The sequence below is a fragment of the Epinephelus moara genome, chromosome 5 (genome assembly GCF_006386435.1).
Source record: "Epinephelus moara isolate mb chromosome 5, YSFRI_EMoa_1.0, whole genome shotgun sequence".
NCBI lineage: Eukaryota > Metazoa > Chordata > Actinopteri > Perciformes > Serranidae > Epinephelus > Epinephelus moara.
Genome location: NC_065510.1, coordinates 6,936,419 through 6,963,331, shown reverse-complemented (window position 1 = coordinate 6,963,331; position 26,913 = coordinate 6,936,419). Strand labels below are relative to the sequence as shown.

The 26,913-nt window shown below is 41.9% G+C and overlaps 1 protein-coding gene across 1 annotated transcript in view; it reads left to right on the top strand.

Moving 5' to 3' along the window:
- Positions 1–26,913, top strand: part of LOC126390636 (voltage-dependent T-type calcium channel subunit alpha-1I-like) — a 334,551-nt gene that overhangs the window by 168,160 nt on the left and 139,478 nt on the right. Inside the window, exons 16-23 of the mRNA XM_050045029.1 lie at positions 3,862–3,931; positions 4,168–4,669; positions 5,319–5,419; positions 10,539–10,662; positions 11,450–11,518; positions 21,087–21,265; positions 23,040–23,166; positions 26,118–26,243. Coding sequence (XP_049900986.1) covers positions 3,862–3,931; positions 4,168–4,669; positions 5,319–5,419; positions 10,539–10,662; positions 11,450–11,518; positions 21,087–21,265; positions 23,040–23,166; positions 26,118–26,243 — 1,298 coding nt within the window. The remainder of the gene's footprint in view (positions 1–3,861; positions 3,932–4,167; positions 4,670–5,318; positions 5,420–10,538; positions 10,663–11,449; positions 11,519–21,086; positions 21,266–23,039; positions 23,167–26,117; positions 26,244–26,913) is intronic.

The window sequence follows — 26,913 nt, the reverse complement described above, 5'->3', positions numbered from 1 at the left end:
TTAGCCTCAGTTCAGTGTGAGCAGTAGACAGAAATCCATAGAATATATAGCACAATAAGCAGAATTCACTGACTGGAAAAAAAAGCAATTTCCTCACTAACACATTGCATTGATGCAAAGCTGTACAGTATATCTTGAGAAAAATAGTTTGTTTGATGTGATGACAATTTGATTTGATAAAGTCATTGACATTCAGTTACATTTTCTGGGACAAAAAAGTCATAGCGGTTTCAGTGTGTTTGGCAGCAAAGAAAGAGCCTGACTACACAATATACAGTAGATTAGTACCAGCTTTTGATGGTGCTTTATGCTATATAGTGTGGAACAAATTGTCTTGACAGTAATACACACAAAATACACACAAACACACACTCAATGTTCCTCTTGAGTGATCCGCAGTGCAGCTCTGTGTGGACTGAGGAGTTATTTAACAGCTAGCGTGCACGCTTCACTACAGTCTCTATAGAGACGGATGCATAGAGTCCCTGCTTCATGGCATCGACTCATGCTTGGACTGGTGACATGTACGTTACCAAGGGTAAAACACATAATTAGGTCTATCACAGTTAGAGGATTAGACATGCGGAAACAAACAGAACTGGTTATGTTCCTCTAAGTGGAACTGGCACTTAAGGGTTTGCATATTAAACTTGATGCCAGCCTGCTGAGTGCACTGCAATTTCATTTGAAAAGCCCAGTTGATATTCCATTTGTTCTGCCATTTACTCATGTAATTATTTATTAATAAAATATTAACCTACAGTAGCAGGCGTGCTTTTTTCCACTTATCTCTATAGGCGCCTATATACTGATGCTGCCCAGTACATCCACTCCTTCACTGGCATCCACTAAGCAGCTCCTCTGTAGCAGGTGGGAGATGATTGCTTAAGAGCATTTGGCTAACAAGTAAAGGAGAATTCACCTTTGATGGGTTTAAAGACAAGCAGTAATCTCTCGGAGTGAGTTACACAGCAAAAAATCATTTAGAGTGAAGCATGCATTGAAATACATCCAATCCCACATGCATTGAAATGAATACATTAACACCATGGAAGAGTATATTCACAATAGATCCAGGTAATAAGAAATGTTTCTGGGGTTCCTTTACTGCAACCATGACATACTATATTCAGATTACAGCTGCAAACATGTTTTAAAAGTTTAACTTCATTTTTATTCATTAAGGACAATGCACATTAAAGAATAGTCCTATATTTTCTTTAGTTTGGGCATCATTTATATTGGTTATGATAACTTTGTACTCAATAAGTTAATCGCCAGGATCTGGGGATATGGTGATATTGTTAAAATAACATCTGTCAGGGCAAAAAACACTTTAGCCAAATAACCTACATACTTTATATAAATCACTCTGTTTGGAAATAACATTCAAAGTGAGTGTGCCCGAAATTTTTGTAGTAATCACTCATGGCAATGTAAAAGTGTGCTTGCACAACTATGATCAGTATAGTCAAAGCTGAACCAGGAAGTTGAACTCATATTACTTTTCACCCTCATGATTTGGTCAGTCAAGAACTTTATTTCCAACCTGTCTGATGGTCTGACCCTTCGTGTCTCTTACCTTATCAGACTTCTTAACATTGTGGCCGTTCATCCATTCATTCATTATCCATAACCGCTTATCCTGTTAGGGGTCACGGGTGTGCTGGAGCCTATCCCAGCTGACATGGGGTGACTGGTGGGCTACACACTGGACTGGTTGTCAGACTATCACAGGGCTGACACATAGAGACAAACAACCATTCACACTCACATTCACACCTACGGACAATTTAGAGTCACCAATTAACCTGCATGTCTTTGGACTGTGGGAGGAAGCTGGAGTACCTGGAGGAAACCCACACTGACACGGGGAGAACATGCAAACTCTGCACAGAAAGGCTCCCCCACCCTGGGGTGCGAGCCCCCCAGCCCGGGTTTGAACCAGGAGGCAGCAGTGTTAACCACTGCACCACTGTGCTGCCATTGCGGCTGTGACCTCAAGAATCATAGCTAACACTACAACAGTATACACACTGTAAGATACTAACATTATCTAGCATCATTTTGACTAAAGCAGCACGGCTTGAAAACATGTCATTTCTGGAACGTGCTGATTGCTTGGACCCCAGTTTTGCTTTTTTTTTTTTTTTTTTATCTTTCTCAAGAACCACTCATGCAAACAACTTCACACTCCACTTCCTTAGGTCCTGAAGGCTAGTTCACATTACACCATTTTCACCCTGATTTTGTGTCACGTAATCTTTTGTGTGTTCATACCTGGTGACGTGCGTTTCTGTCAGCGGGAGTCTCGCCAACTGTGTTACGACCTGTGTGTGCACACCACAAGATTTCTCCACCGAGCCCTTGCTGACAGAGCCCCAGATAACGCGGTGACGTCACCAAACTACGTTTTTTAACTTGGAGACGACACATCGTAAAGGCATGGATATTCTTCCCAGTGTTGAATTAGATCTGTCTCCAGGGCCTGGGTCCAAACACAACGCACTCCCTGTGATCCTGTTAACACCGCCATTGTTTTTGTTGCTTGCCAGCTTGTCAGTGTTGCCAGATCTTGGGAGAGAAACAAGCAACCAGGGCTATGGAAATAAGCCCAAAAGAAGCGACTATCATGCGTTTAAATAACTTATTAGACGGATATATATAGAGAAAGGTGACGTTTAGAGAGCAAGCCCAAATAAGCAACTCCACTTTAGAAACAAGCCCAAAGTCGCGGCTAATCAGCGGACCTGGCAACCCTGCGGCTTGTCCTCCTCACATTTCTTCCGTCCTCCTGCGTGCTGACGTGGGACGTATCCCGCCTCTCATTGGCTGATGCTCTTTGTCAGTCGTGTCAGCCTTCTCCAGTTTTCTAGCATACGAGATATCCAGTCCCAGTCACAGACCAGGGGGCGACTTGCTCGTAGGCTTATTCACACATGAGGACTCGTCGTGGCAGACTATCTGCCGACTCACCTCCGACCCAAGGTGGCTCTCAAGATCCTCTGTGACGTCAAAATCGTGGTGAAAATTGTGTAATGTGAACTAGGCTTGAGCAATACACCTGCCATGACATGGTTTCACACCCTTACAATACGAGGGTTTATAGTAGTGTAACAGCTGGAAAAACAAGTATTTATTTCAAACATTACATCACTGATGCTTGAAATGTTTGAGTTTAATATACCATCTCTGGTCTCTCTTCATTTGTACATGAATGTACTGTCGCGACCAAGCTGTACCAAGCATTTCATTCAGCAGAGTAACAGTTTCTAGATATCCCCTCTCAATACACTACACAGTGTGTACATATCACACTACTTCAGATCAATGTGTCATAGATCTCAAGAGCTAACACTCGCCACTTCACTTCCTTGGGTCCTCAGCAATGCACCTTTGAAGTGTGAAGTTGATCAGATGAATGATTGTCGAGAAATTCCAAGGACATACACCAACATACGTACATAGAGACAGATAGAGACTCCTTCCATTGTAGTTAGATGCTAATATACCTATATATGTACAGGTTGATGTTGAAGGAAAACATGAAACAAAATCTAAAGGAAAATGACATTAAAGCACATACAGTAAGATAAAGATTAAAATCAGCCCTATACAAGCCAGTTTACATCTTCTTCTTGGCACTTCCACATACACGATTAGAGCGCACATCCACTGGGAAATGTTGGGCTCCTTTTGTTTCAACTGTTTTTGATTGAAATATTGTGATATATTCATGTAGGCCTTGTTTACTGCCCAGTCTCACTGCTTTGCTTTGGTCTTTGACACTTGGCTTGATTTGTTTTTTTCTGTACACAAACTGATGATTATTACGATGAACTGCTGTTTGTTTGTTCTAGCGTCATGGTCGCAGTCCCAACTACCACAACTGGGGGCGCCCTCTCCCTCCACACTCAGCTTGGAGCCGCAGGTAGACAATTAGATTGACTCTCTGCAATTGATTTCAGTTATTGCCTTAATGAATTCTTAATACTTTCATTAAGCCTTAATTACCTGCATGGAACCCTTCTTGTTGTTTTATGCTCCTATTAGCTTCATGACTAAACTCTTAATATACATGAAATGTTGATTACTTTTTACTTATACTTTAAAGCTTGTTCATGGATATTAAATATTTCATAACTGTACTTCCTATCTGCTCTGCAGGTCTAGCTCAAACAGTCTAGGTCGGAGGAGCTACGGGTTTGGTGGGGCTCCTCTGGTGGGAGGCAGCCTCCGCGTGCACAGCACCCGTTCCCCCTACTCCTACACCTATGCCGCCGAGCAGGAGTCCCTTCTCTCCCATCCACCCCACTCCCATCACGGTCTACCCCCTCATCATCCGCCTCCGCCCCCGCTGTTCCTCTCCAGACACTCTTTTGCCAGAAGGGATCGGCGGGCTCTGTCCCTGGAGCTTCCAGAGCTGCTTCGGGCAGGTGGACAGCCCCCGGGCCTGCCCCCTTTCCACCCGGATCATGGGAGGAGGACTGGGTCTGGGGCAGGGGCAGGGGGATCCATCACTGGAGGGTCTGGGGCTGGTAGTTTAGGAGTGGACCACCGGGATTGTAACGGCAAGGCACCGGGTCCCCACACGCAGCTCATGACTGAGGTTTTTCCTCAAGTCAATGCACGCAAGGACAGAGCAGACCTGGATGAAGAGACAGATTATGTGAGTGGCACAGATCTACTTTAGTGGCTCTTCCTTTAAACACCAGGTTTACTCAATAAAGACGAAATGCCATAAAAGCCACAAATAAATGAAAAATCATCACCTTTTAAGATGTTTCCACTTTAATCTGTCAATGCTATAGCAACGAGGTGCTAAACTAGATACTTTAGATTTAAGAGAGATGCTATAATGGCAGTTTATGTGGCAAAAGGAGAGAGGAGCTCAGGGATGCTGCTGTAGTGCATGAATGGGGAATTCTTTATTGGTTCTCAAAACCAGATAATACTAAAAACCAAAACAAAACATAAATCACAATCATTGTGGGAACTGTTGTGAAAATGAGGCAGCAGTAGTGGTTTATCTAACCTCTGTGGTGACTTTGGAGTCACTTTATGAAATTTCAAAGCACGGCAGAAATCAAATTCAATCATTTTAATAGCATTTACGTTATGGATAGAATGGGGATCAAATAAAGGGTTATCTGAAGGAAAGATAAATATTATACTGTATATACTGTAGTACATAGTGAGTGTTGACACTCTTAGCAAAACATCTGATAGCGCTCATACCAAGAGCTAATAATGCACTAATGAGCTAAAAGCGGAAATTCTTCTTCACTCTATTCCTCTTTCTCTTCTTCCTTTTCCAGAGTTTGTGTTTCCGTATCCAGAAGATGATGGAGGTGTACAAGCCAGACTGGTGTGAAACTAGAGAGGAGTGGTCCGTGTACCTGTTCTCCCCTCAGAACAAGTGAGTGAACGTTTTCAGCTCTGATCCGCCCTTATTTATGGGGCTATACCAAATATCTTTTTTTACATTCAAAGCTTCTATTGAGTTTTTTTGAATGAAGCTTTGAATGTTGTCTGTCTTTATATTTTCTGACGTCACCACCCTAAAAAAATAATAATGATAGAAAAGCCTCAAGTAACATCCTCTGTATTTGAGAAAACAGATTCTTTGGGTTAAATGAGTTAGTCCTTTTAAATTTAATGAACTGTATTGTCATCATTATAGCTGGTATTTATGCAAACAGACGGGACTAAGACAATAATGGTATTATCACACTGACATTTGCCATTTATTTAATGGAGATAGAAAACACCTGGACCTCGTAATCCGTTCACAACTTAAGTTTCTTGCTGTCAATCAATCAAACAAGTCATCAACTTAAAAAAGAACACTGCTTCATTGCCAGGCCACTAGTGGTGGTCTGTAGGCTAGAGTTAGCGACCTGTGCTCCCACCCTGCCAGTCTGCACTGATATTAGAGGAGCACTAACAAGTACAGCAACTTTGCTGCTGGACTTAAGTTCAATTTCAGGCATCATCTGCTATCAAAGTGGGGAATAAGATATGGAAATATGTCCAAATGTGGAACTGCCTTGCACATATCAGCAATTACAATGTAGCTAGCTAGTTAGCTACTGAGAACATATTACCAGTGACTTTTATTGTCATGATTGTTATCATAATTTTAAATTGTTGGTGAAGATTCTTAGTCATCCAGATCATGGTAATCCTAAGTGCTATATCGTAGGCAACTGGACTTACTTGTGTCTCTTGAAGATGTTTCGCCTCTCATCCAAGAAGCTTCTTCAGTTCAACCCTCACATGGTGGCTAAGTGGGTCAACGACTCACATTGTGACCTTACCGACTCTGAAACTAAGACCTCACGTGACCCCTACGACTCTGCAAGGGTTCCCACCCACACAGGGTTTATAGCCTGCAACTTCGCACCAGTCATTTAGAACTGAAGAAGCTTCTTGGATGAGAGGCGAAACGTCTTCAAGAAACGCAAGCAAGTCCAGTTGCCTACAATATTAGCACTTACGGACATAATTTTAAATCTTTATTAACAAAGAAAATGCATTTGTGGGTTTCTTTTATTGCTTGCGTGGCCATCTTGTCGATTCATTGAATTGACACATAAAGAAAGAAAACCATTCATGCTCACATTCACTCCTATAGGCAATATAGAGTCACAAATTAACCTAATCTGCATGTCTTCAGAGAAAACCCACGCTGACACTGGTTGAACATACAAACTCGACACAGCACTATCAGCACTATCACAGCACAGAGGGGCTCCTCATCCTATGGGGGACCCCAGGGTGGGATCTGAACGCCCCACCAGGAACCCTCTTGCTGTGAGGTGACAATGCTAACCACAGCACTATCTTGTCACTCATATTGTTATGATTTCTCATAACACTTCATTTGAAGTGTGCCTCTGAAAAAACTCTGTTTGGAGGGCCATGTCGCCCTAACACTTCACCCTACCCCCCTATCCCAACAAACCTCGGGACACCCTATCCCTAGACGTGACCACGCAAAACAGAGGGGTAAGGGCCAAGCGGGCAAGAGATGTAGTTGTTGAAATTGCGCCTTAGAATTATTATTCATTATTTGGCACAGCCCTACTTGTTTAGTCGGGACTGATAGTTAAAGAGGTGCTGAGGCTTTCTGTCCACCATACACTCACATGGACCATTGTGATTCTCCTCTTCAATATCTCCAGCCTCATGGAAAGTCTTTCCAATAAACAAGTGAGATGTAAAACCCATTGACCTTTATTTAAAGCCACGGTCCACTTGATATTGGTCAGTGGGAATTGATCTGAACCAAAAATGTATAACAAAGTTTAACCTTTTAGTGAGAAAACAAAGCGGGAAGCATCTCTCTGGATGTGTCAGTACGTGTGATAGTTTGCTTTGGCAAAGTGTTTCTTCCAAGCCTGTTTGTTCAGCACTAAAGCGCAGACAAACCAAGTGTGGAGAGATGAGTCGACAAGCAAGACCAATGGCCCTGAAAACAAATGTTAGCAAGCGTTACCCGCTCTGTCCTGATACCATGGGAGAACAGCAAGCTGCATAGTCAAACCATTTGTCTGTTCACACAGAGAAAACTGCTGTCTTCTGGTTTCACAAATGACTTGTTAAAGTGATGTTGCTGTGTGATTCCTCCAAACCATTTTTTGGTCTGTAGACAGTGTTATTGACTCTGGGCTCCGAGTTGTTTGTGTCTGTGTGTTCGTCTGTGTTTGTCTGTGTTCTTACGTTTTGTTCCAGCCTTCAGTGCATCGCTGGTGGAAAGGCCCCTGAAAGCAACATGAAAGAAAAATCACTCAGTCATCCACTCGCTCACTCACCCGATTCCCTGCGTGCTGATAGCCACTTAAGGGAAGCCAGGCCCCAGGGCTGTGTTTTGGCATCCTGGCAGGTGCCATCTGTCAAGCAAGGGCTGTGTGTGTTGGCGGTGTGTGTACTCGCGTTAGGCCATATCTCTGGTAGTGTCATGTTGCGTGTTTGCGGATAAGTTTGCATATGTGCATGTGGGAATGTGTGAGCATATGTGCGCCTTGTGAATGCCTCAGTGTAGTGTATATCAGTGTGTATAAGCATATGTGTGTGTTTACTCTAATAAGTGCACCTAAGCAGAATTAAAGCAGACAAACAAACAAAAGGATAAACAAGCCAACAACAGAAGTTGTGTCTCAGGTGGGATAAGTGCCTACACCAGCAATGCTGCTGCTTGCGATCGATATCAGGGGACAGGGGTCGCCAGATCTGAATCGATAGTTAAAGGCGACAGGGTTGCCAGGTCTGAAGGAAAAGTAGTCAGATTAGCACATTGATTCTCTCACCCAGAGAGCAGGTGCAGCAGTAGGTGTATTCTGCTCCCTTTATAGCTGGCAGATGAGATGAGATGTGTGAGGGCTTCACTCAAGGCTTACTGCCTTTACTGGCTCTGGAGCTGACGATTTGTCAACAACACTGCAGGTGTCTAAAGATATTAAAGTCTATCCAGAGATAGTCCCTACACCAGTGCTGCTTATCACAGGATGCAGACGTGTGTCTGTGCCTTCTGAGTTCCACCATGAAGTATTTTCCACTCAGAACTTTTTGGTTTCATTTGAATACTTGTTGGATGCCAGAGGAAAATTTTCAACATTTCTTAACTTACAGAAATCTTGAGAAAAGTCTAGAAAAAAACATAAATTAATATTCACCAATATCTTCCTAAGGTGTTTTTGTTCTCAGAAAGGTCCAAGAAGAGTCCACATCAGGTCCATTACATGTTCTTAAGAAGGTGGAAATTGAACTATTCATACTTTTCTTTAAGTTATTAATAACTCAATTAGAATGCTTACTTGTCACTTTTTGGCCCGCTCGCCGAAGCTGCCCGTGATATTTTCTGGCATGACCAATCGCTAATATATTATATGGCATGAGTCCCACTAACATAACTGGTGTGACTTGAAGTGTTAGTGTAGTGTTTATTTTAATAGCCCATGATTCTAAAATAGTATTGTAGTTTAATTCCCATAATACTATAAAACTGTAGATTTGAAGAAACCACACTAACTAATGATGCTACACAAACGTGTCAACACAAAATGTACGTAAATGTGTCGTTGACTGTGTGTAGATTCTGTCCTTACAAGAACGAATCCCAAATAAGAAAACAATACTGAAAGAAAAAAACTGCAAATGTCTAACAAGCTTGGCTACTGAGAATTTAATAATTGATCTGCTGATTATTCTCTTGATTAAATTGATTTGGTGTCTAGGTCGTAGGTGGTCTATAAAATGTAAAAAAAGAAATGGTAAAACAAAAGTTGATCAGTTTTTCCCAAAGGCTGAGACAATGTCCTCAAATATCTTGATTTGTCCAAAACCCAAAGACTGTCCAAAGATATTCAGTTAACTTTCAGAGAGTGGTAAAATATAAGAACATGAATCACAGAATTCTGGCTTTTCCTTTCTGGAAATTTCAATCAGTTGATTGATTATCCAATTATCCATCCATTTTCTAACCGCTTATCCTTTTGAGGGTCGTGGGGGGGCTGGAGCCTATCCCAGCTGACATTGGGCAAGAGGAGGGGTACACCCTGGACAGATCACCAGACTATCACAGGGCTGACACATAGAGACAGACAACCATTCACACCTACGGAGAATTAAGAGTCACAAATTAACCTGCATGTCTTTGGACTGTGGGAGGAAGCTGGAGCACCTGGAGGAAACCCATGCTGACACGGGGAGAACATGCAAACTCCACACAGAAGGGCTCCCACAGCCGGGATCGAACCAGGAACCCTCTTGCTGTGAGGCGACAGTGCTAACCACCACACCACCGTGCCGCCCCCGATTATCCAATTAGTTGGTGATTAATTCAACATTGGACAACTAATTGATTCATCTCTGTAGCNTGTGAATGTGAGTGTGAATGGTTGTCTGTCTCTATGTGTCAGCCCTGTGATAGTCTGGTGACCTGTCCAGGGTGTACCCCGCCTCTCACCCAATGTCAGCTGGGATAGGCTCCAGCCCCCCTGCGGCCCCAAACAGGATAAGTGGTTACAGAAATTAATGAAACTGAATGAGTGAATGGCCATGTGAGACAACACTAAAAGGATTATAGTCTCAAAAATGTTGACTAAGCGTGATTCCTTTCACTCATAAGAATGTATTGTTGTGCATCTTAAAGGTATACTATGCAGGATTGTTGGTGACTGTGCTTGCATGCTCCCTCGTGAAAGTGAAAGTAAATGCCAACCCCAGAGTCTGTCATTTGGCGTTTTGCCTCGCTATATTTGCGCTTTTTCAGCGTTCCATCTCTAACACCAGGTCACTACCTTTTTATAAAGGTATGTAAAGATTTTATTAATTCTAGTGGGTCATTAATGATGATTCTGTATGAGTCTATGCACACTGTAGTATCTCCTAAAAGAAACAGCCTTAAGTTTTCTCGGAGCAGGATGGAAAAATCTTCAGCTGAACATATATCCTCATAAACAACTCTTAAACAACTCCTGCATTCTCCGCATATCACTCTCTTTCCTCTACCCTCTCTGTTTCTCTCCTGTCAGGTTCAGACTGCTCTGCCAGTCCATTATCGCCCATAAGCTCTTTGACTACGTGGTTCTGGCCTTCATCTTTCTCAACTGCATCACAGTGGCTCTGGAGAGGCCCAAGATAATGCAAGGCAGTCTGGTAAGAGCCGCGTTTCTCCGTATCCCTTATCATCAAACAATCAACCATGCAATGCTGAGTGCTAAGTGATGTAACTGATAGAAGCCAACATTGTATTATCCTCTTACTGTCTGCATATCTGAGATGAGACTCTTGGCATATAGGCTGCAAATCCTCAGAGCCTGTTCTTCCCATTATTTCTATATACATATGGAGGGTTTTTTTTAATCGACAAATTCTTCTTTTCTACCAAATAATTTTGACCTCTTTTCTGCCTCTTTCAATTTGATATTATAACAGGCTCCATAATTATAATTCTGGTTGTAATGATGACCAGTTTCTAAAGTATTCTGTTTCTTGTAAACAAGCTGTTGCTCCTTTCGAAAAAAAAAAATAAAAATCCCACAAATGATTTATAAACAAGCAATTATTTTGATTAATAAGAGCTACTTCAAAACGCCGCCTTGCCTTCATTGCTCCAAGCTCTCACTGAGATCTGGCATCAAGCCACTTCCCAGCAATCAGGCAGCACCAAAATTATTGAATGACAGGCACTTTTCAAAGCAAGTCATCTGAAGCGTTCAAATGAAAGCAACTCTTTCAAATTTGGCATTTAATTTGCAAACAAGATCTAATTCTAATTTAATAGCAAAAACACTCACGAACGAAGTCTCATATCTCGCTTTGAAGCTTCTGCTGCAGTCAATCTTTCTTCCCGAGCTGCCACGTCTTATTGTCTCGTTTAATTCTTCTCCTCCTTGTGCAGTCCTTCTTCACGCTCTCTTTGTCTTCCCTCCTTTTGTTACAGGAAAGGCTGTTTCTCACCATTTCCAACTACATCTTTACTGCCATCTTTGTTGCGGAGATGACTGTCAAGGTAATATGTCCTTTCTTCTGTTCCTCCGTTCAACTTTCTTTACTTTCTTCAGTGTTCTCTCATCACGCCTCTCCATTGTTCTTTTCTCTTTCTCCTCCTGTCCTGACCTTGTATCTCACCCCCTTCTCTTCTCAGTTATCTGCTCTCTCCCTCACATCTCCATCCTTCTACTAGTATTGTCTCTTGTCTTTCTTCTGTTCATCATTTGTCTCCACTCTTCCTGTCCTTTTTTATCCTCTTATGTTTTCATCTCCTCCTCTTGCTCCTGTCCACGTCCTCATTTCATATCTGGTTTGCTCCTCTCACACCCTTTATCTCTTCATTTTTTTCCCTTTCATCTTCTCCTCTTCTTCTTCCATATCTCCGGCTGTTATTCTCGCCTTCCATCCTTTTTCCTCCCTTCCTCTCTCTCCGTGTCTTTTTTCTTGACAACTCTGCAACTTACAGTTTAATCAGTTGCACATGTCCCATTAGCGATGGGCAGCTAGATAATGAAGTTAATTAGAAGGCTATCGCTCCTCAGCTGGCCTTTAGCTACTCCTGGACTTCCCATCGATAAACACATGCACACACAAACACACACTCACACTCTTGTTAATCCACTAATCTGCTTTCCAGAAGACTGGGAATCATCCATTATTAAGGGCCTTGTGTCTCCAGGCATTTTCCGTATCGGTAGAAACCCTATAGTGATTTATTTATGACCAGGAATAATGAAGATATGTGTGCTACAATGATATGTAGATCATCTCTGCACTGTGGTGGTGCAGAGTTCACATGTGCACATATATGCATCTGGCCCCTGGTTGAACTTGGGTTTGTTATTTATTCTCTTACGTATCTCCATCTCCCTCATTGCATCTTTATTTACCTCCATTCCTTGGATCAGTCTTCCGATCACTCATATGTTCATTTGCTGTATCTTCTTTGTGCCGCTCATTTAAGGAACTCCATATTCAGTTCTGTATCTGTCTGCTCTTTTGTCCCTCAGTTTGTAATTGAATCAGGCAAGCTCCATTGTTATCTGTGCCCTGCTTCATTTGCACACTCAGATGTGGTTGCAGCACTCTCCTGCAGCTCATTTTCTTATCTCAAATAATATATCAGTGGCTGTGTCGTGCTCCACTCAAAGGTGTGACTCTTGCAGCTCCTCAATAATGAAGCATTTGTCCTGTCATTGAACTGTCACAAAATCAGGGGACTAATCTTCCACTTGTATTTGTACATGAGCTTTATCTCAGCTGTAGTATTGTAGTGTTGTCAGGACTCCACACACTCACACTTGCACACTCATTTGTCCTAATGTACTTGTGACAGCATTTATTTTCTAAATCATAACACAGTTATTAACTTTGGCAAGACGGCTGAAAGGACCTAATTTAGGAATAATATCCTCAGTGAGACAGTGCAGGGCTGATGAGGAAAGAGCAAGAAAAACATTTATTCCCATAGCTAGTCGAGTTTCAGCCCGGCCGCTAGAAGTAAATGTTGGCATTCTAGGTGTCTGCAAACCACGGTTACTTTACATTTGTAGGTTTCATACATACAGCATCATATATACGATTCTAAATTAAAGTAGTTCAGATTTTGTACATGTATATGAGGGAGGGGGAGAAGGAGGCGAGGATGGTAGATGGTGTGACACCAGGCGAGATGGCTGCCAAGCTGCAGACCACTGTTCAACACCAACAATCAACTATGCAGGTTGTTTTCTTAGCGAGCCATGGCAGCAGTTCCAGCACCATTTATGCCACCAAAACCAGGTATTTTAAGCCCAAATAGGATCTTTCCAAAACCATAACTATGTGGGGGTTTTTTTGTGCTTAAACATAGCGGCATGTAAACCACAGTGTTGTTGAAACTGACAATCATTTAGTTGCAATTTATCTGCTACATAATAATGTGTAAATGTTACATATCCGTGGTTTGTAAAAATAAAAATACAATGCCAACATTTATTCTGGTTATTGTGTTGCAGTTTGTTTGTATAACCCAGTATCACATAGACTTTGTCAATAAATGTTGCAGTCAGCCAAAGACAATCACGGTTGACAGAAGTTCTACCTACTCTTTAAGCTATCATATGATCAATGAAGAAACATTTTGTGTATTAATTGTTCAACTTTGGGTAGAACAATGTGCTCATCACTGTCTAAGGGACAAGGAACAAGACAAATACCACAAAGACCAGCTGTCACATCCTGCATGTACAAGTGCTAAAAAACAGCAATGGGATAGAAAAAATACTGCTGGTCACATAGACCAGTGGGTCTGCATCCTCTTTTCATCCAGAGCAAGGGCCAGAGCAAGTACTCGTACCTTGTGCCGACATTTTTACTTCCTTGGATATTCCTTAGCAGCCAGGTGCAACCAAAGTATCTCAGCTCGAAAAACACTGCATCCCCAAAGCATGTTTTCAGAGGAGCACTTGGCATTTAGTCTGCCATTCGACCAACCCACCAGAAGGTGTCAGCCCCAGTGACAATAAGGCCCAAAACATTTATAGTTCCTGAGCAAGCCCAAGCCAGATCTTAATCTGTACATCCTACCCTTGTTGTTAAAGGTTCTGTATGCAGAGAATGAAGTCACGCTATTACACTGATAACGTGGTGGTGTCATTATGAAAGCGTAGTGCCAACCCTCCAGTTTCCCCCAGTTAACTCTTTTAGCACTGTTGCCATTGTGTATAGCACTGTTTCTGGAGTTAGCACCGTTAGCTGCCAGCTGCAGGCTCAGCCACCTCCATGTTGAGAACCATTGAGGCGTCTGGGGCGGCAGTAGCTCAGTCCAAAGGGACTCCGGTTGGGAACCAGAGGGTCGCCTGTTCAAGTCCCCGTCCGGACCAAAATATGGAGCGTGGACTGGTAGCTGGAGAGGGGGTGAGGGAGCTCCTCTGTGCATAGTTTGCATGTTCTCCCCATGTCAGTGTGGGTTTCCTCCAGGTGCTCCAGCTTCCTCCCACAGTCCAAAGACATGCAGGTTAATTTGTGACTCTAAATTGTCCGTACGTGTGAATATAAGTGTGAATGGTTTTCTCTCTCTATGTGTCAGCCCTGTGATAGTCTGGCAACCTGTCCAGGGTGTACCCCGCCTCTCACCCAATGTCAGCTGGGATAGGCTCCAGCCCCCCTGCAACCGGTTATGGAAAGTGAATGACTGAAATGCATAAATATTTAAGCCATGGTCATACGTTACCTCAGTACTGCTATAAAAGTCGCACATGTCCTGGAACTGCATGAACTGTTCCAGCCTGCCAGCACATCATCTGTCATCCATTAACCTACATTTTCCTTGATATGTTTTACAGCTTACACCTCTAACTTTAAACCAGTCTTTGGAGACATCTGTAAGTTCACAATAAATCAGTCATTTTTAGAGCTTTGCGTTAATGGCCATAATGACTACTACAGCCATATCACCATGATTTCTCTAAGGTTTTCAGATGAAGGATTTTTCCTTATTCCTCAATTAATTTTTAAAACTGGAGTATCCTTTAGATTACTCTCACAGCTTCCATACAATTTTAAACATATTCCTGATCTCCTGACATTGGGAATATGAGATAAGTACCCTATGGTACCCTATACGTCATCTGCACACAATTCACATGTGAGCTGTGCGCTTAGGAACATTTCCGAGTGGAAAAAACGTAATTGCACTCCATATAAATGCATTTCTCAGTGTGGTTCAACAATGTCAGACATTTTCTTTGCACAAAGCAGTAATTAAGAATCTGTGGACACTTGAGGTAATGATCTCCTGCAGTGCTCTTTTATTCTCTCATATTTTTTCTCTATTTTGTTCTCACTGTATCTTACCCTCCTTCCAGTTCCCATCCTCCTTCTCTCTCCTTCGCTGCTTGTTGCTGTTAATCTGCTGTTGCAGGCTGGTCAGTCTGATCTCTCTCTGAGGAGCACTAATTAAACAGAGTTTCCTCTCTGAGACACACTTCATCACTGTTTTCATTTCCTCTCCACACACACACCAATACACTGGTACATGAGCGGTAGTGATCAGTGTAAACAGTGTTACCTGCACAGTGAGTTTGACCTTCAACATCACACTCTAATTAGAAACAGGGAGGGAAGTGTAGATGTGTCTCTCTCTGTTGCACCCTCCCTCTGTCTTTCTCTTTTTCTCACATACACACACGCACACGTTTAAACAAGCGCTGATGTACACATGAACTCGTACGCACTTATTCACAGTTGACTCGTTCTTGTCACACTGTGTCTTTTGCCTGCTAAAGCTGATCAGACCGTTACGAGGTCTAAGCAGGGCTGACAAAATGCGTTTCATACAAGCATTTTAGCAGCCGTTCTGTGTTGTCACTACTGTCTGTGCTTACGCTATCATCATGCCTAATTTAAAGTTACAATATATAACATGCTGTGGTGTCAGCTCTACGTTTTCTCGTGGTCCATCTCTTACCTCAGCGTAGTCACTCAGCTCTGAGGTCGTCATATTACAGCAGCATGAGGCCAAGGCAAAACTTGCAAAAACTTTAACAGCTTTGAATGTGTGAAGCTCGGTCGTCAGCAGAAAATGATGTTTCCAGCATCAACGTGTCATGCTTTTTCCTTTCTTTTAAAACCGCCTCACAACACTTACTGAGGAGCTTAGTGACACGAGCTGAAAGAAACAGTCAAAAGGGAGTTTTAGATCTTGCTTTTTGGCTTTGAGATGCACTACTGAGCAGCTTTTTCGAGACGTGTCCAGAATTAAGACTCTCCATGTCTCTATTTTCCAAGTATGAGCACAATGAATGCCATTTGCTAAAGTGCTTCCAAAGGCTTCACAGCTTGTGTTAGCTGGTCAGAACGGCTCCATTAAGACTCCTGATTTGTTTTTTTATTGCAAGCAGCGAACTAATGTCAGTACTCGAAGTCTTGCAAGGAAAAATGAATGACTCATGTTCTTCTTTACTTCTTTAACTTAGTACCTTTGAGAGCTAAGTTTCCAAACTATTCATCTGGAGCTGCATGGTGTTGTGTTGAAAAATTCTATGGTTGCACTGGGTAGCTGATCATAGGAGGAGGGATGATGCTGAAGAAGGTGTGCACTCTCTGCAAATTGCACCTGATTTAAGTTTAAAATATAATAATTTGCATTTTACTAAAATTTTACTGATTTCATTTACCGGGTGATTAGTGTGCACCACCGAGGAAATCCCAAAATAATTTGCTTTATAATGAGCAAGTTGGTGAATTAATAATATTAAATGTTATAAGCTGGCCCCAGTGCTGCAAAACAATATGCTAGGACAGGGGTCATCAACGTTTTTAAGGCCAAGAACTGTTTGCTGAGAAAGAGATGGAGCACACAACATATATTGTATACATTTGAGTTACATATCAATAAAGCCAGATGGATGTTTTTTAGGCAGAAGGGTAATTTAAGTGACTATGAACGTGGCATGGTTGCTGGTGCCACACAGGCTGGTCTGAGTATTTCAGATACTGTCGATCTACTGGGATTTTCACGCACAACCATCTCTTGGGTTTACAGAGGATGGTCCGAAAAAGAAAATTAAGTAGTGCAGCTCATACAGATGCCTAAGGTGCCTCGTGCATCAGTAAGAGAAGCCAAGGGCCACTGACCAGGCTGCCATGTTTGATGCTCTTGGAATGGGAACGACTCAGGCTCATCACCCAGAGTCATTACACTGTAATATTGAAGCTTTTCGGCTACAAAGTACTGTTGAAATATCTGTGGGGAAAGTGTAAAGAGTATAGTGGACATCCATCACAGTGTGAGCTTACAAAATCCCATCTCAAACATCAGATTGCAAAACTAAAGCTGAAGTGGCATGTACAATAGTTGCCATATGTTCTGCTAAGTGATATTCCAAATGGAGTTTGAGTGTAATTTGAATTTCAATTTAATGTGACATACTCGCACTGTCAGCTAAAGGACAGCTGGTAGTGTGAGAGAAGAAGCGCAGGCTTTGATAACAGCGCTGGCATCGACCTGCTATAGATTTCCCATGCTTCATGTTTTATCATGGCGATATTTGATCTGCTTAATGGAGGCCCCACGGCATTCCAATAGTCCCAAAGAGGTTTTAGTATAGCCAGCTGCTATTAATAATGGAGCAGACGTATTATAACTCGCCATCCAGCCTGTCAAATCGTGACAAAAGACCTATCGTATAGGATGTGACAGTGACTCGCTGCTGTGCAGATCTTTGCAATAAGGACAGATAAAATATTTTCTTATAGTGAGAGTTTTGGACCGTGTTGGCTGTCAAAACAAGGCAGTGAGATTGTCTGTTCCTAAACACAACTGTAAAGAATTCTGCAAACTGACTTCTTCAGTTAGTTTTGATGCACAAGTCCCTTTTCTTTCTTCATCCTTCTCACTTATCCGTCCTTGTTTTTCTTCCACCTTGTGTTGATGTCATTCCATTTCTTTATTTCTCCTCTTTTTCTGTCTCTGTCAGACCTCTGGCACCGAGCTGCTACATTATTTCTATAGAGTTAGAGTGTCCTGACAACAGCTGGCATTGCAGTATCTGTTATCGTGCTTGCACCGCTGCTGCTGTCGTCACTCACTTTGAGTCACTGCAGTGACAGTCATGGTGTTTGTTCACAGGTGGGATATGTTGCTAAAGCTTGCCAGCACATGATACAGTAGCAGAGTTTTACACAAGCATTTCTAGAACGCGAAGCAGAGTGACAGGAACCTAATAAGAGTGCAAGAGTTAGCTCGGAATGCTGCATTTATGCAGCATCGGCACAACGGGAAAATAGAGTGCCGAAGTCACGCCCCTTCCGGTAGAGCTCATGGGACCTTAGATCGGAAAAAATACGAATGGCAGTGAATGAGGAGAGAAATATTATCGTTTGTTCCCGTTTGAGTTGCGACATGAAATCCAATATGTCGTTAATGAATTTAAAACATAAATTTTAAGATCAAGAAAGTCATACTTTGTGGTAAAACTGTTGAGATATAAGCTTTTGAAAAAAACATAATTAGAAAAACTACACAGGAGGCGGTTGCGTATGTGACGTCATATACGCTTCCAGCAGCTTGGAGTGACTGCAGCCTGGCACAAAACACACAGACATCTTCAATCAAAAAGTGCTTAATCATAAAACAGTGGAATTTCAGCGGGGAGGCCAAGCTGCATGAAGCGAGCAAAAGCTATGACGTCACATACGCGACCTCCTCTTGTGTACTCTTGAGTCTTTCTAATTACAAAGCTTATATCTCAACAGTTTTACCACAAAGTATGACTTTCTTGACCTTAAAATGTATGTTTTAAATTCATTAACAACATATTTAGATTTCATGTCGCAACTCAAACGGGAACAAAAGATAATATTGCTCTTCTCATTCACTGCCATTCATATTTTTTCTGATCTAAGGTCCCATGAGCTCTACCAGAAGGGGCGTGACTTTGGCACTCTATAGGAACATGTCCTGTTATTACGTTGGCCCTTGCCCAAAAGGCACTAACAAGTGAATCCCACCTCCTCCACAAGATCGTTACGGAGTCACCACAACGCACGCGCCTCAAGTCCCGACAGCCCTTTGCCACACATGCCCAAGGACTGCTCCGCACAATACCAGCTGTCACCTACAAAGCCTCCTGGGTCAAGGCAAGATGGAGGGACCAGTGGAAGTCAGTGGCTTCACCACTTTATTGAAGATCCCACGGACATCCTTGGCCAGCATCTTGCCCCGACAGCAATGGACGACCCTCAACCACTTGAGGACAGGTGTAGGACGCTTCAGTGCAGCAATGCAGAAATGGGGCCTTGCGGACAGCCCACTGCAAATGCGGGGATCAATTACAAACTGTACAACATATAATAAGCAGCTGCCCCATATACCAGCCACCGAATGGCGATCTTGGTCTAATTGACCTGGATGATGACACACTGGACTGGCTTGCATCAACGCAGCTGACAGTCTAAGGACATATGCCAGGAGAAGAAGTAAATTTGGTTTTATGTGGCCATGGATGAAATGAGTTAGTTTGGTTTGACACGTTTCCAGTAACAACTCTGGATCACTTTTGGAATCTATTGTAAAGTTCCAGAGCCTACAGGTGTCACCTATATGATACTCAAAAGACACACTTTCAGCGGTTTATTTTGCAGCAGTGTGCCATCATTATTTCTGCGCCATGTTCCCAAACACCACTTATCCCACCTTTCCAGAATTTCCCATCCTTCCACATATCTCTCCGGTGGCATTTTTCTGCCAAACAAGGCAGACGAGCCCGCTGTATCTTCGCTTGCTCTGTTTCGACATGACAAGAACACCAAGTTGTTGTTGCCATGAAAGCACCCTGCAGATGTCAAATGATGTCGAAACATCTGCCATGCGACTTTTCCTCCAACCTCAGCAACTCTTTTTGATTCCAAAACTTTCTGTTTTTCTCTTTGTGCCTCTTCTGCCTTTCTCCCCCGCCCCTGACTCCTGCCTCTCATTCCACCCACTGATAGCTGTCTCACTGTTTCCACAAAATTGTTGATCTCCCCCACCTCACCCATCCCCTCCTTTTTTCGTATCTAGAATATTCCCGTCCTCCTTCCTTCTGGTTCAGTCTCCATTAGGGCTTGCGTATTGAGCGAGACCTCCCATCTCAGCTGTAGCTAGAAGGTGACAGGTAAATCTAAGACAAAACAGAAATATGTGATGTTTGCAGCTCCAGTGACAACAACAACACACCTTCTCGGTATTTTGTCTTGTGTGGCCCGGCGGTGTAGAAGTGTCTGATGTAAGAGGATTTTGGGCAGACTGCTAAAGAGGCACAGTGCAATGTCAGCAGTCCAAAATGCTGTATGTCTTAACTGGAATTCAAACAGAGTAAAGCCTTTTCTCGAAATGTTCTTTCGAAGTTTTTATCACAGACGTTTCCCTCAGTTACAGTACAGTCGGCAAAATTCAGTGTCAACATAAAAGCCAGTTAACCATGCAAACAAACTTTGATTTTGCTGCGGATTCATCATTCCAACCACTCTGAAGTGTAATTTGAATGTGGATGTGCTGGTAGTCAGCCCAGTGTTGGAGATTTCCACTGCTGCCAGAAATTGTAGTAGATTTGCTTTCCTTTTAATCGCCTTTCCGTTTCCCTCCTCCCCTCATTTCCTTTATTCCTCCCCTTGTCTGTTCCTTTCCTTTTCCTTTTGAACATTCATTTTCTCATATTGGGGTTTAAGAGCTGTTGCTTGTCTGTCTTCCCTCCTTTCATCTCCTAAGAAATGTAGCTCTTCTGGATTTAACACCTCTCTCCCTCCATCACACACCTTTCATCCTCAAATATATATATTTTTTTCATCTTTGTGATTTTCAAATGTCTCCTCTTCTCTCCTCCGGAAAGCAGCTGACGTGAAATGAAATACCTGTTTGAGAAGCTAAATATGAAATCTGAATATCAAAGTGTGTGTGTGTGTGTGTGTGTGTGTGTGTGTGTGTGTGTGTGTGTGTGTGTGTGTGTGTGTGTGTGTGTGTGTGTGTGTGTGTGTGAGTGTGTGAGAGTGTGTGTGTGCATGCATCTGGCCACTGTCGTTTTACCTGTGCTGGATTCTGCATCTGTCTCCCTTCATCTCTCCAGGTGGTGTCCATGGGTCTGTACCTGGGGGAGAAAGCCTATCTGAGAAGCAGCTGGAACATTCTCGATGGTTTCCTCGTGTTCGTGTCTCTGATTGACATTGTGGTGTCCATGGCGGGCGGGGCTAAGATCCTGGGGGTTCTGCGGGTACTCAGGTTGCTCAGGACGCTGCGCCCCCTCAGGTTAGAAGGACAAACTGCCATGTTTTCTGTAATAGCATCATCATTTTGGATTGATTTGAAAAGAAATAATTTGACAGTAGCGTGCATTATAGTGGTTATAGTTTTTGTTTTGTTTTTTAATAAATTAAAATCTTGTGATCATCATTCACTCACAGATATCTCTCAAGACTGTTCAGATTACTTTAACTTCAGTTTCATTGCTAACGTGACTTATATTCAGACTTGTTTCTTTTAGACCCTGGCAACACAATTTGCTTATGAATATGAGATTTTTCTCCTGTACTGATTTGTGCAAAAACATCCTATAAATATCCGGATGAATGGGCTTTAGCAGTACCAGTAGCTGCGTTGTCTAAATTGCCCGTTGCACTAGTTGTGTTGAAGTCTGTTCCCTAATCAAGTATTATTTCCCTCCTGTTAAAATGCGTAGCGTGTGTACAAAGAGTTTTGGTTTGGATTTAGGTGGGGGGGAAACTCTTATCGACATTGAAACCATCTGCAACACAACAACGGCATGGTGGGTCCCATACATTTTTAGGTGCTGTAAAAACACATGTTCGCAATTATTAGTTGTAAACACATTCATACACAACACTGATATTTATCATTTTGGAAAATACAAAACAACTATGAACTATGTTACCTACCAGTTGTAACTGGTTCCAGCCCAGGAAATAGTCATTACCCCTCATTAAACTGTCAAATTGTCATCCTCACATTTTGTTTTTTATATGGATCATACAAATTAGATATTACATGTCAATTAGTGACCTTTAGAGATGCTGGTTTGTAGTTTTTTTTATTTTTTATCATTAGACGGACCCAGGCTCGCTGTTTCCCAGTGTTCCCAGTCTATGTGCCAATCAATCAGGCTACTTGTGGTAGTTTCATATTATCTGTACAAATATGAGAGTGATATCGATCTTTTCATCTTAATCAATAAGTGCATTTTCCAGTTTTCTTTCTTTTTTTTTTTTTTTTTGCTGTTCTGTATTTAATGATATTACTCTATACCAGGCATGTCCAAAGTCTGGCCCGGGGCCCAATTGTGGCCCGCAGACCAATTATAATCGACTCTTGGCTTGACTTTCAAAATGTACCATATGGGCCCTTTACACAATAATGGTTAATTGAGCAAGATCACTTCGTATTTTTACCCATCATGAGGACTATCATACAGTTTGTAGACAGGCATCAAGTAGTAATAGTTCATTAAAAGATAAAAATGGTTGCATTTGTCTCACTTTTTAAAAAAAAAACATTTAATGCGAGAATCAGATGGCCCCCAGGTATTTTCACGTTGGCCCCCATTCAAAAGTTTATAAGTTAAGAGTAAGTTTAAGTTTAAGTTTATTTACTTTATTAAAAAGTAAAAACCCCTGCTCTATACAGTGTACAATATTTATTCCATACAGTGTAAGACTCTATAGCTGAGATGGAAGCAGCTTGTGAACCACAGTTCAGAGGGCTCAAATTAGATTTACCTAGGTCATTTTAGGTTTAGGGGAATAGAGTCAGTTCCCAAAGTGCACCATGGGACCCGACACAGTCTTAGTGTGTCGACACTGCATCATTTACGTAACTTTAAACACCAATTAATACTGAACTTGTTGGAGAGGATAATGTTGCTGAAAGTGTTATTTCTGATTTTGAACTCAATGGAAGCTCCATGTCCTAGTCCTTCTTTTTCCCTGTCTCCTTTTGTGTCGTTCTCTGTATCCCTTGCTCTTTTTCTCATTCACCATCTCTCTGTGTCTCTCCTTTTGTCCTCCAGGGTGATCAGCAGAGCTCCAGGGCTGAAGTTGGTAGTCGAAACCCTCATCACATCCCTCAAGCCCATCGGCAACATCGTCCTCATCTGCTGCGCCTTCTTCATCATCTTTGGTATTCTTGGTGTTCAGGTAAACACCATCAGATATTGATTTGTATGTTCTCCATGGTACGCCTTCACTTCTTTGTCCTTGTCTTTTATTAATCAGGGGATCTCGCAAGTCTTTAACAATCTATGCAGGCTCTCTGCAATTTTTTTAATTCAACCTGAGATGATATGATCTTACATAGCAACCCCTATGCTCACCATGGCTCCATTAAGATTTCATACCATCGAAATATGCCAGACCATTACTATGCTCTTAACTTTCATCTAGAGCAACAATGAAAGCCAAGAACTGAATCATTAAACATGAACTGTGAAGAACATGAGATGAGGCTGTATGGCTCTGTTAGCACCCACAATGAGATCACGTTCTCACAATACAGCTAAGAACACTAATTACAGCAGAATCCAACAGGAAAAGGTATTACGGTAACACATCACCAAAAATCCAGCAAGTGTGGGTAATTTTCCTGCCAAAGCTAAGAACTGGATGAGTTTAAAAGAACGTTTTACTCTCCACATATCCCTGCAGATGATTACATAATGAGCCACAGCCTTACCAATCCAATACAGGCAAACACATACAGCACACTTTCGATTAAGTTACAGCCTCATTCCAGCCAGGGTTAATTCCTGTTTTTCAATTAAAGAGTAACTGTATGTTTTTGTGTCTATGTGACTAACTGGAATAACATTTTTTAAAACTGGTTTAGTAGCAAGTGAGAGCGCAGCAGCGCAGCAGCAGTGAAACAAGCTGCTCTGAACCACTCAGGGCAATATGCTCTGTCACTGTATATCCACTGAAAGTGCACATTTTTGCCAGTTACATGCTGATTATTTTTCTAAAAGTCTAACAACATAGTGGATAAGATCCCTACGGAAGTAAGATCCGTTTTGTTTAATCAGAAACAGCCCCAAAATCACCATCGCCAAACTCACCAGGCTCAAATTTTGGTGCATCAAAGTGCCACTGAAGTTAAGGTTTCTGGCTCAGAATATGAGAAAAGGATAACAGCCTTTTTACCATCTTTACCAAGAGTGTCTCTCCGTTAGTTTGGTGCTACAGTATTTACACTGAATCATTCAGCATAACGTTTGCCAACCTTTGTTATCTCTGCCATTACAGATAAGTTAATGAAGCTAAGCTCCAGAAGTTAACGTTAGCTTAACTAGAGCCCTTTGGACAACAGCTAACAATGATGTACGATCACCAAAGTACAAAACTAGAACAAAATAGGCTAATGAACTCCCAGCAAACAAGGTGACATGATGAACAACGCAGCTAGGAGCTAACGTTAGGCTAACTTTAGCTAACGTTAGCTAGAGATGTTAAAGATAACTTTATATTTCTTTCCAGCAAAGTGACAATATGTTGCCTCAAACACAATGTTGACTTACCTTAGAACAGATGTAGACATCATTGTTAATCTTATTCACGTTGAGTTGATGTTGTGGTCTAACGTTACCACACAACTTTATCCAAAGGAGACACTTTTCTCGGTTGAGATGTGGTTTAAAGGGTAAAAAATACACCTCGTCACCCAGCCTCTCAGGATACCTTGTGACGGAGTTGCATGTACCCCATGCACACCGTTTTTAAAATTCAAATCCCAGAAAAAGCTCATAAAACCGAACGAAACTGACTTTCTGTAATGCATTTCAATGGACGTCCAGGCAGAGAATGTCCGAGTGTATGGGAATGGCTATACGCACTGTGATTGGCTCATCACGTTTGAGGGCGAGGCTTAGCCATAGAACAATTAAATATGAAAACATACTGGCTCTATACACACTTGAATTACTGTCTATGTAAATGGAGTCCGGTGTGTTTGGCGATGGTGATTTCAAGGCTGTTCCTGGTTAACAAAAAAGGATATCACTGCTAATAATAACAACCTGAGCCTGTCGGTGGCAAAAACACACACTTTTAGTGGACGTAAATTGATGGTGCTCAGTTGCAAACAGTCCACGGCTGTTAAGTTGTCAGTGTAACCAAAATACAAGATAAGTCGACTAGCTAGCTCACAAAGGTGTTTATTCTTTAGGCGAGTCAGAAGCAAAGAGGCACGACAAGCTTGGAGGATGACCCCCAGCTTCTACTATAGTGATACATCAACTTCCCGTTTAAACTTTGAGCAAAAAACTTTGTCACAAGAATATTTGGAGAACAGTGTGGCTAATCAAAATGTCTCAGAAAAATATGACATATCATAAAAATGCCAAAATACACTGGAACATGGCTTATGGGAGCCAAGAATACAGAATGTGTTAACCCTAAAATATCATCATTAACATTTAAACAACAAAAATTCTCAAGGCACAGTATAGAAACAGGCTACTATATACTCTATTAATTAATAGATCATATTTTATATTCACACAACAAAGTAAAAACAACCCAGTTGAAATCTCCCCTATGATAAATCTCCTTTGCTGTGCTGTCAGAAACAGCTGATATGTGTCATAAATGCTCCAGTATTAACAACATCTACACAACAGGCTATATCATTAGTATTCTACAGCTATAGCTATTCTGTTTACGGTGAGTTCATAAGTCTTGCAAACGTACAGCTGACTTGGTTTTCTCAATTTTATTTCATCAGTGCAGTCCTGCATTTCCTTTTGCATGCAGTTGTCAATCCCATCCTGTTTTTCCCCACATCGTTTCACGTTATTATTCATTCTGCATCTGCCGTTATGCATTATTTTACTCACTTCCCTCTTTGAAGTGTTCAGTGTGATTGAGAATTAAAAGCATCTTTTCTCGGGAGGAAAAGCACACTGTTGATATCAAGTGCTTTTGGAGTCTCCACTTAGGCTTCATCCACACACTGGTTACAGACACTAATTATGAAATTACTTCAAAAGCTGCATGAAAGAAGTGGGCGCGCGCGAGCGTTGTCATGACTTCATCGAAATGCATCTTTGTGCGCCTGTGTCTCTCATTTCCTTCTCCGTGTGTGTCTTCCTTCACAGCTCTTCAAAGGGAAGTTCTACTACTGTGTGGGTTTCGACGTGAAGAACATCACTAACAAATCTGACTGCCTGGCTGCCAACTATCGATGGGTTCACCACAAATACAACTTTGACAACCTTGGACAGGTACAAAAGAGAGAAACTAGATCCCTGTCAACCTATCTGGATTGTTGTGAAAGTATAAATTATGGATGAAAATGCAAACAATGATGCACACATATATCATAAAAATTAGAATAATGAGCATACGCTATAAGACAGAATTTCTCCTATACTGTGTAGCGCACGGGAAATTACTAAAAGACATGCAACAAATACAAAACAACAAATCTACGGAAAAAGATTTTTGTATTACAATTCTTAAAAAGGAATGTTTTCAACTATTAATGTAAAAAAAAATTTAAAATGCCATTTTCTTGACACTGGAAAAAGCAGTTTTGAGTGAAGTCCTACAACAGCATTCTAACAAAAAACTTTTTCCTAGCTGAAATAATTGACCCTTCGCTAAATCCCACCCCCCGATGCAGATTTGCCAATCATAATGTAGCATCAGGCCGGCTCAGCCCAGGGTCCGACAACAACACAGCTGTGCTCCATTGACTCTAATGCAACCGTTTCAGATTTCCTTCATTTTCAGGCTGGTTTTGTGGATTTGGAGCTAAATGTTGTGCCTGGGGCACGTCATGTATTAATGATACTCTTTACCTGGAGAGGTTGGAAAAAGATATACGTTTCTTCCCTGTTCCAAAACCAAAATCAAACCCTGAAAAGTGTAGGGTTAGCTAGCTAGCTACTG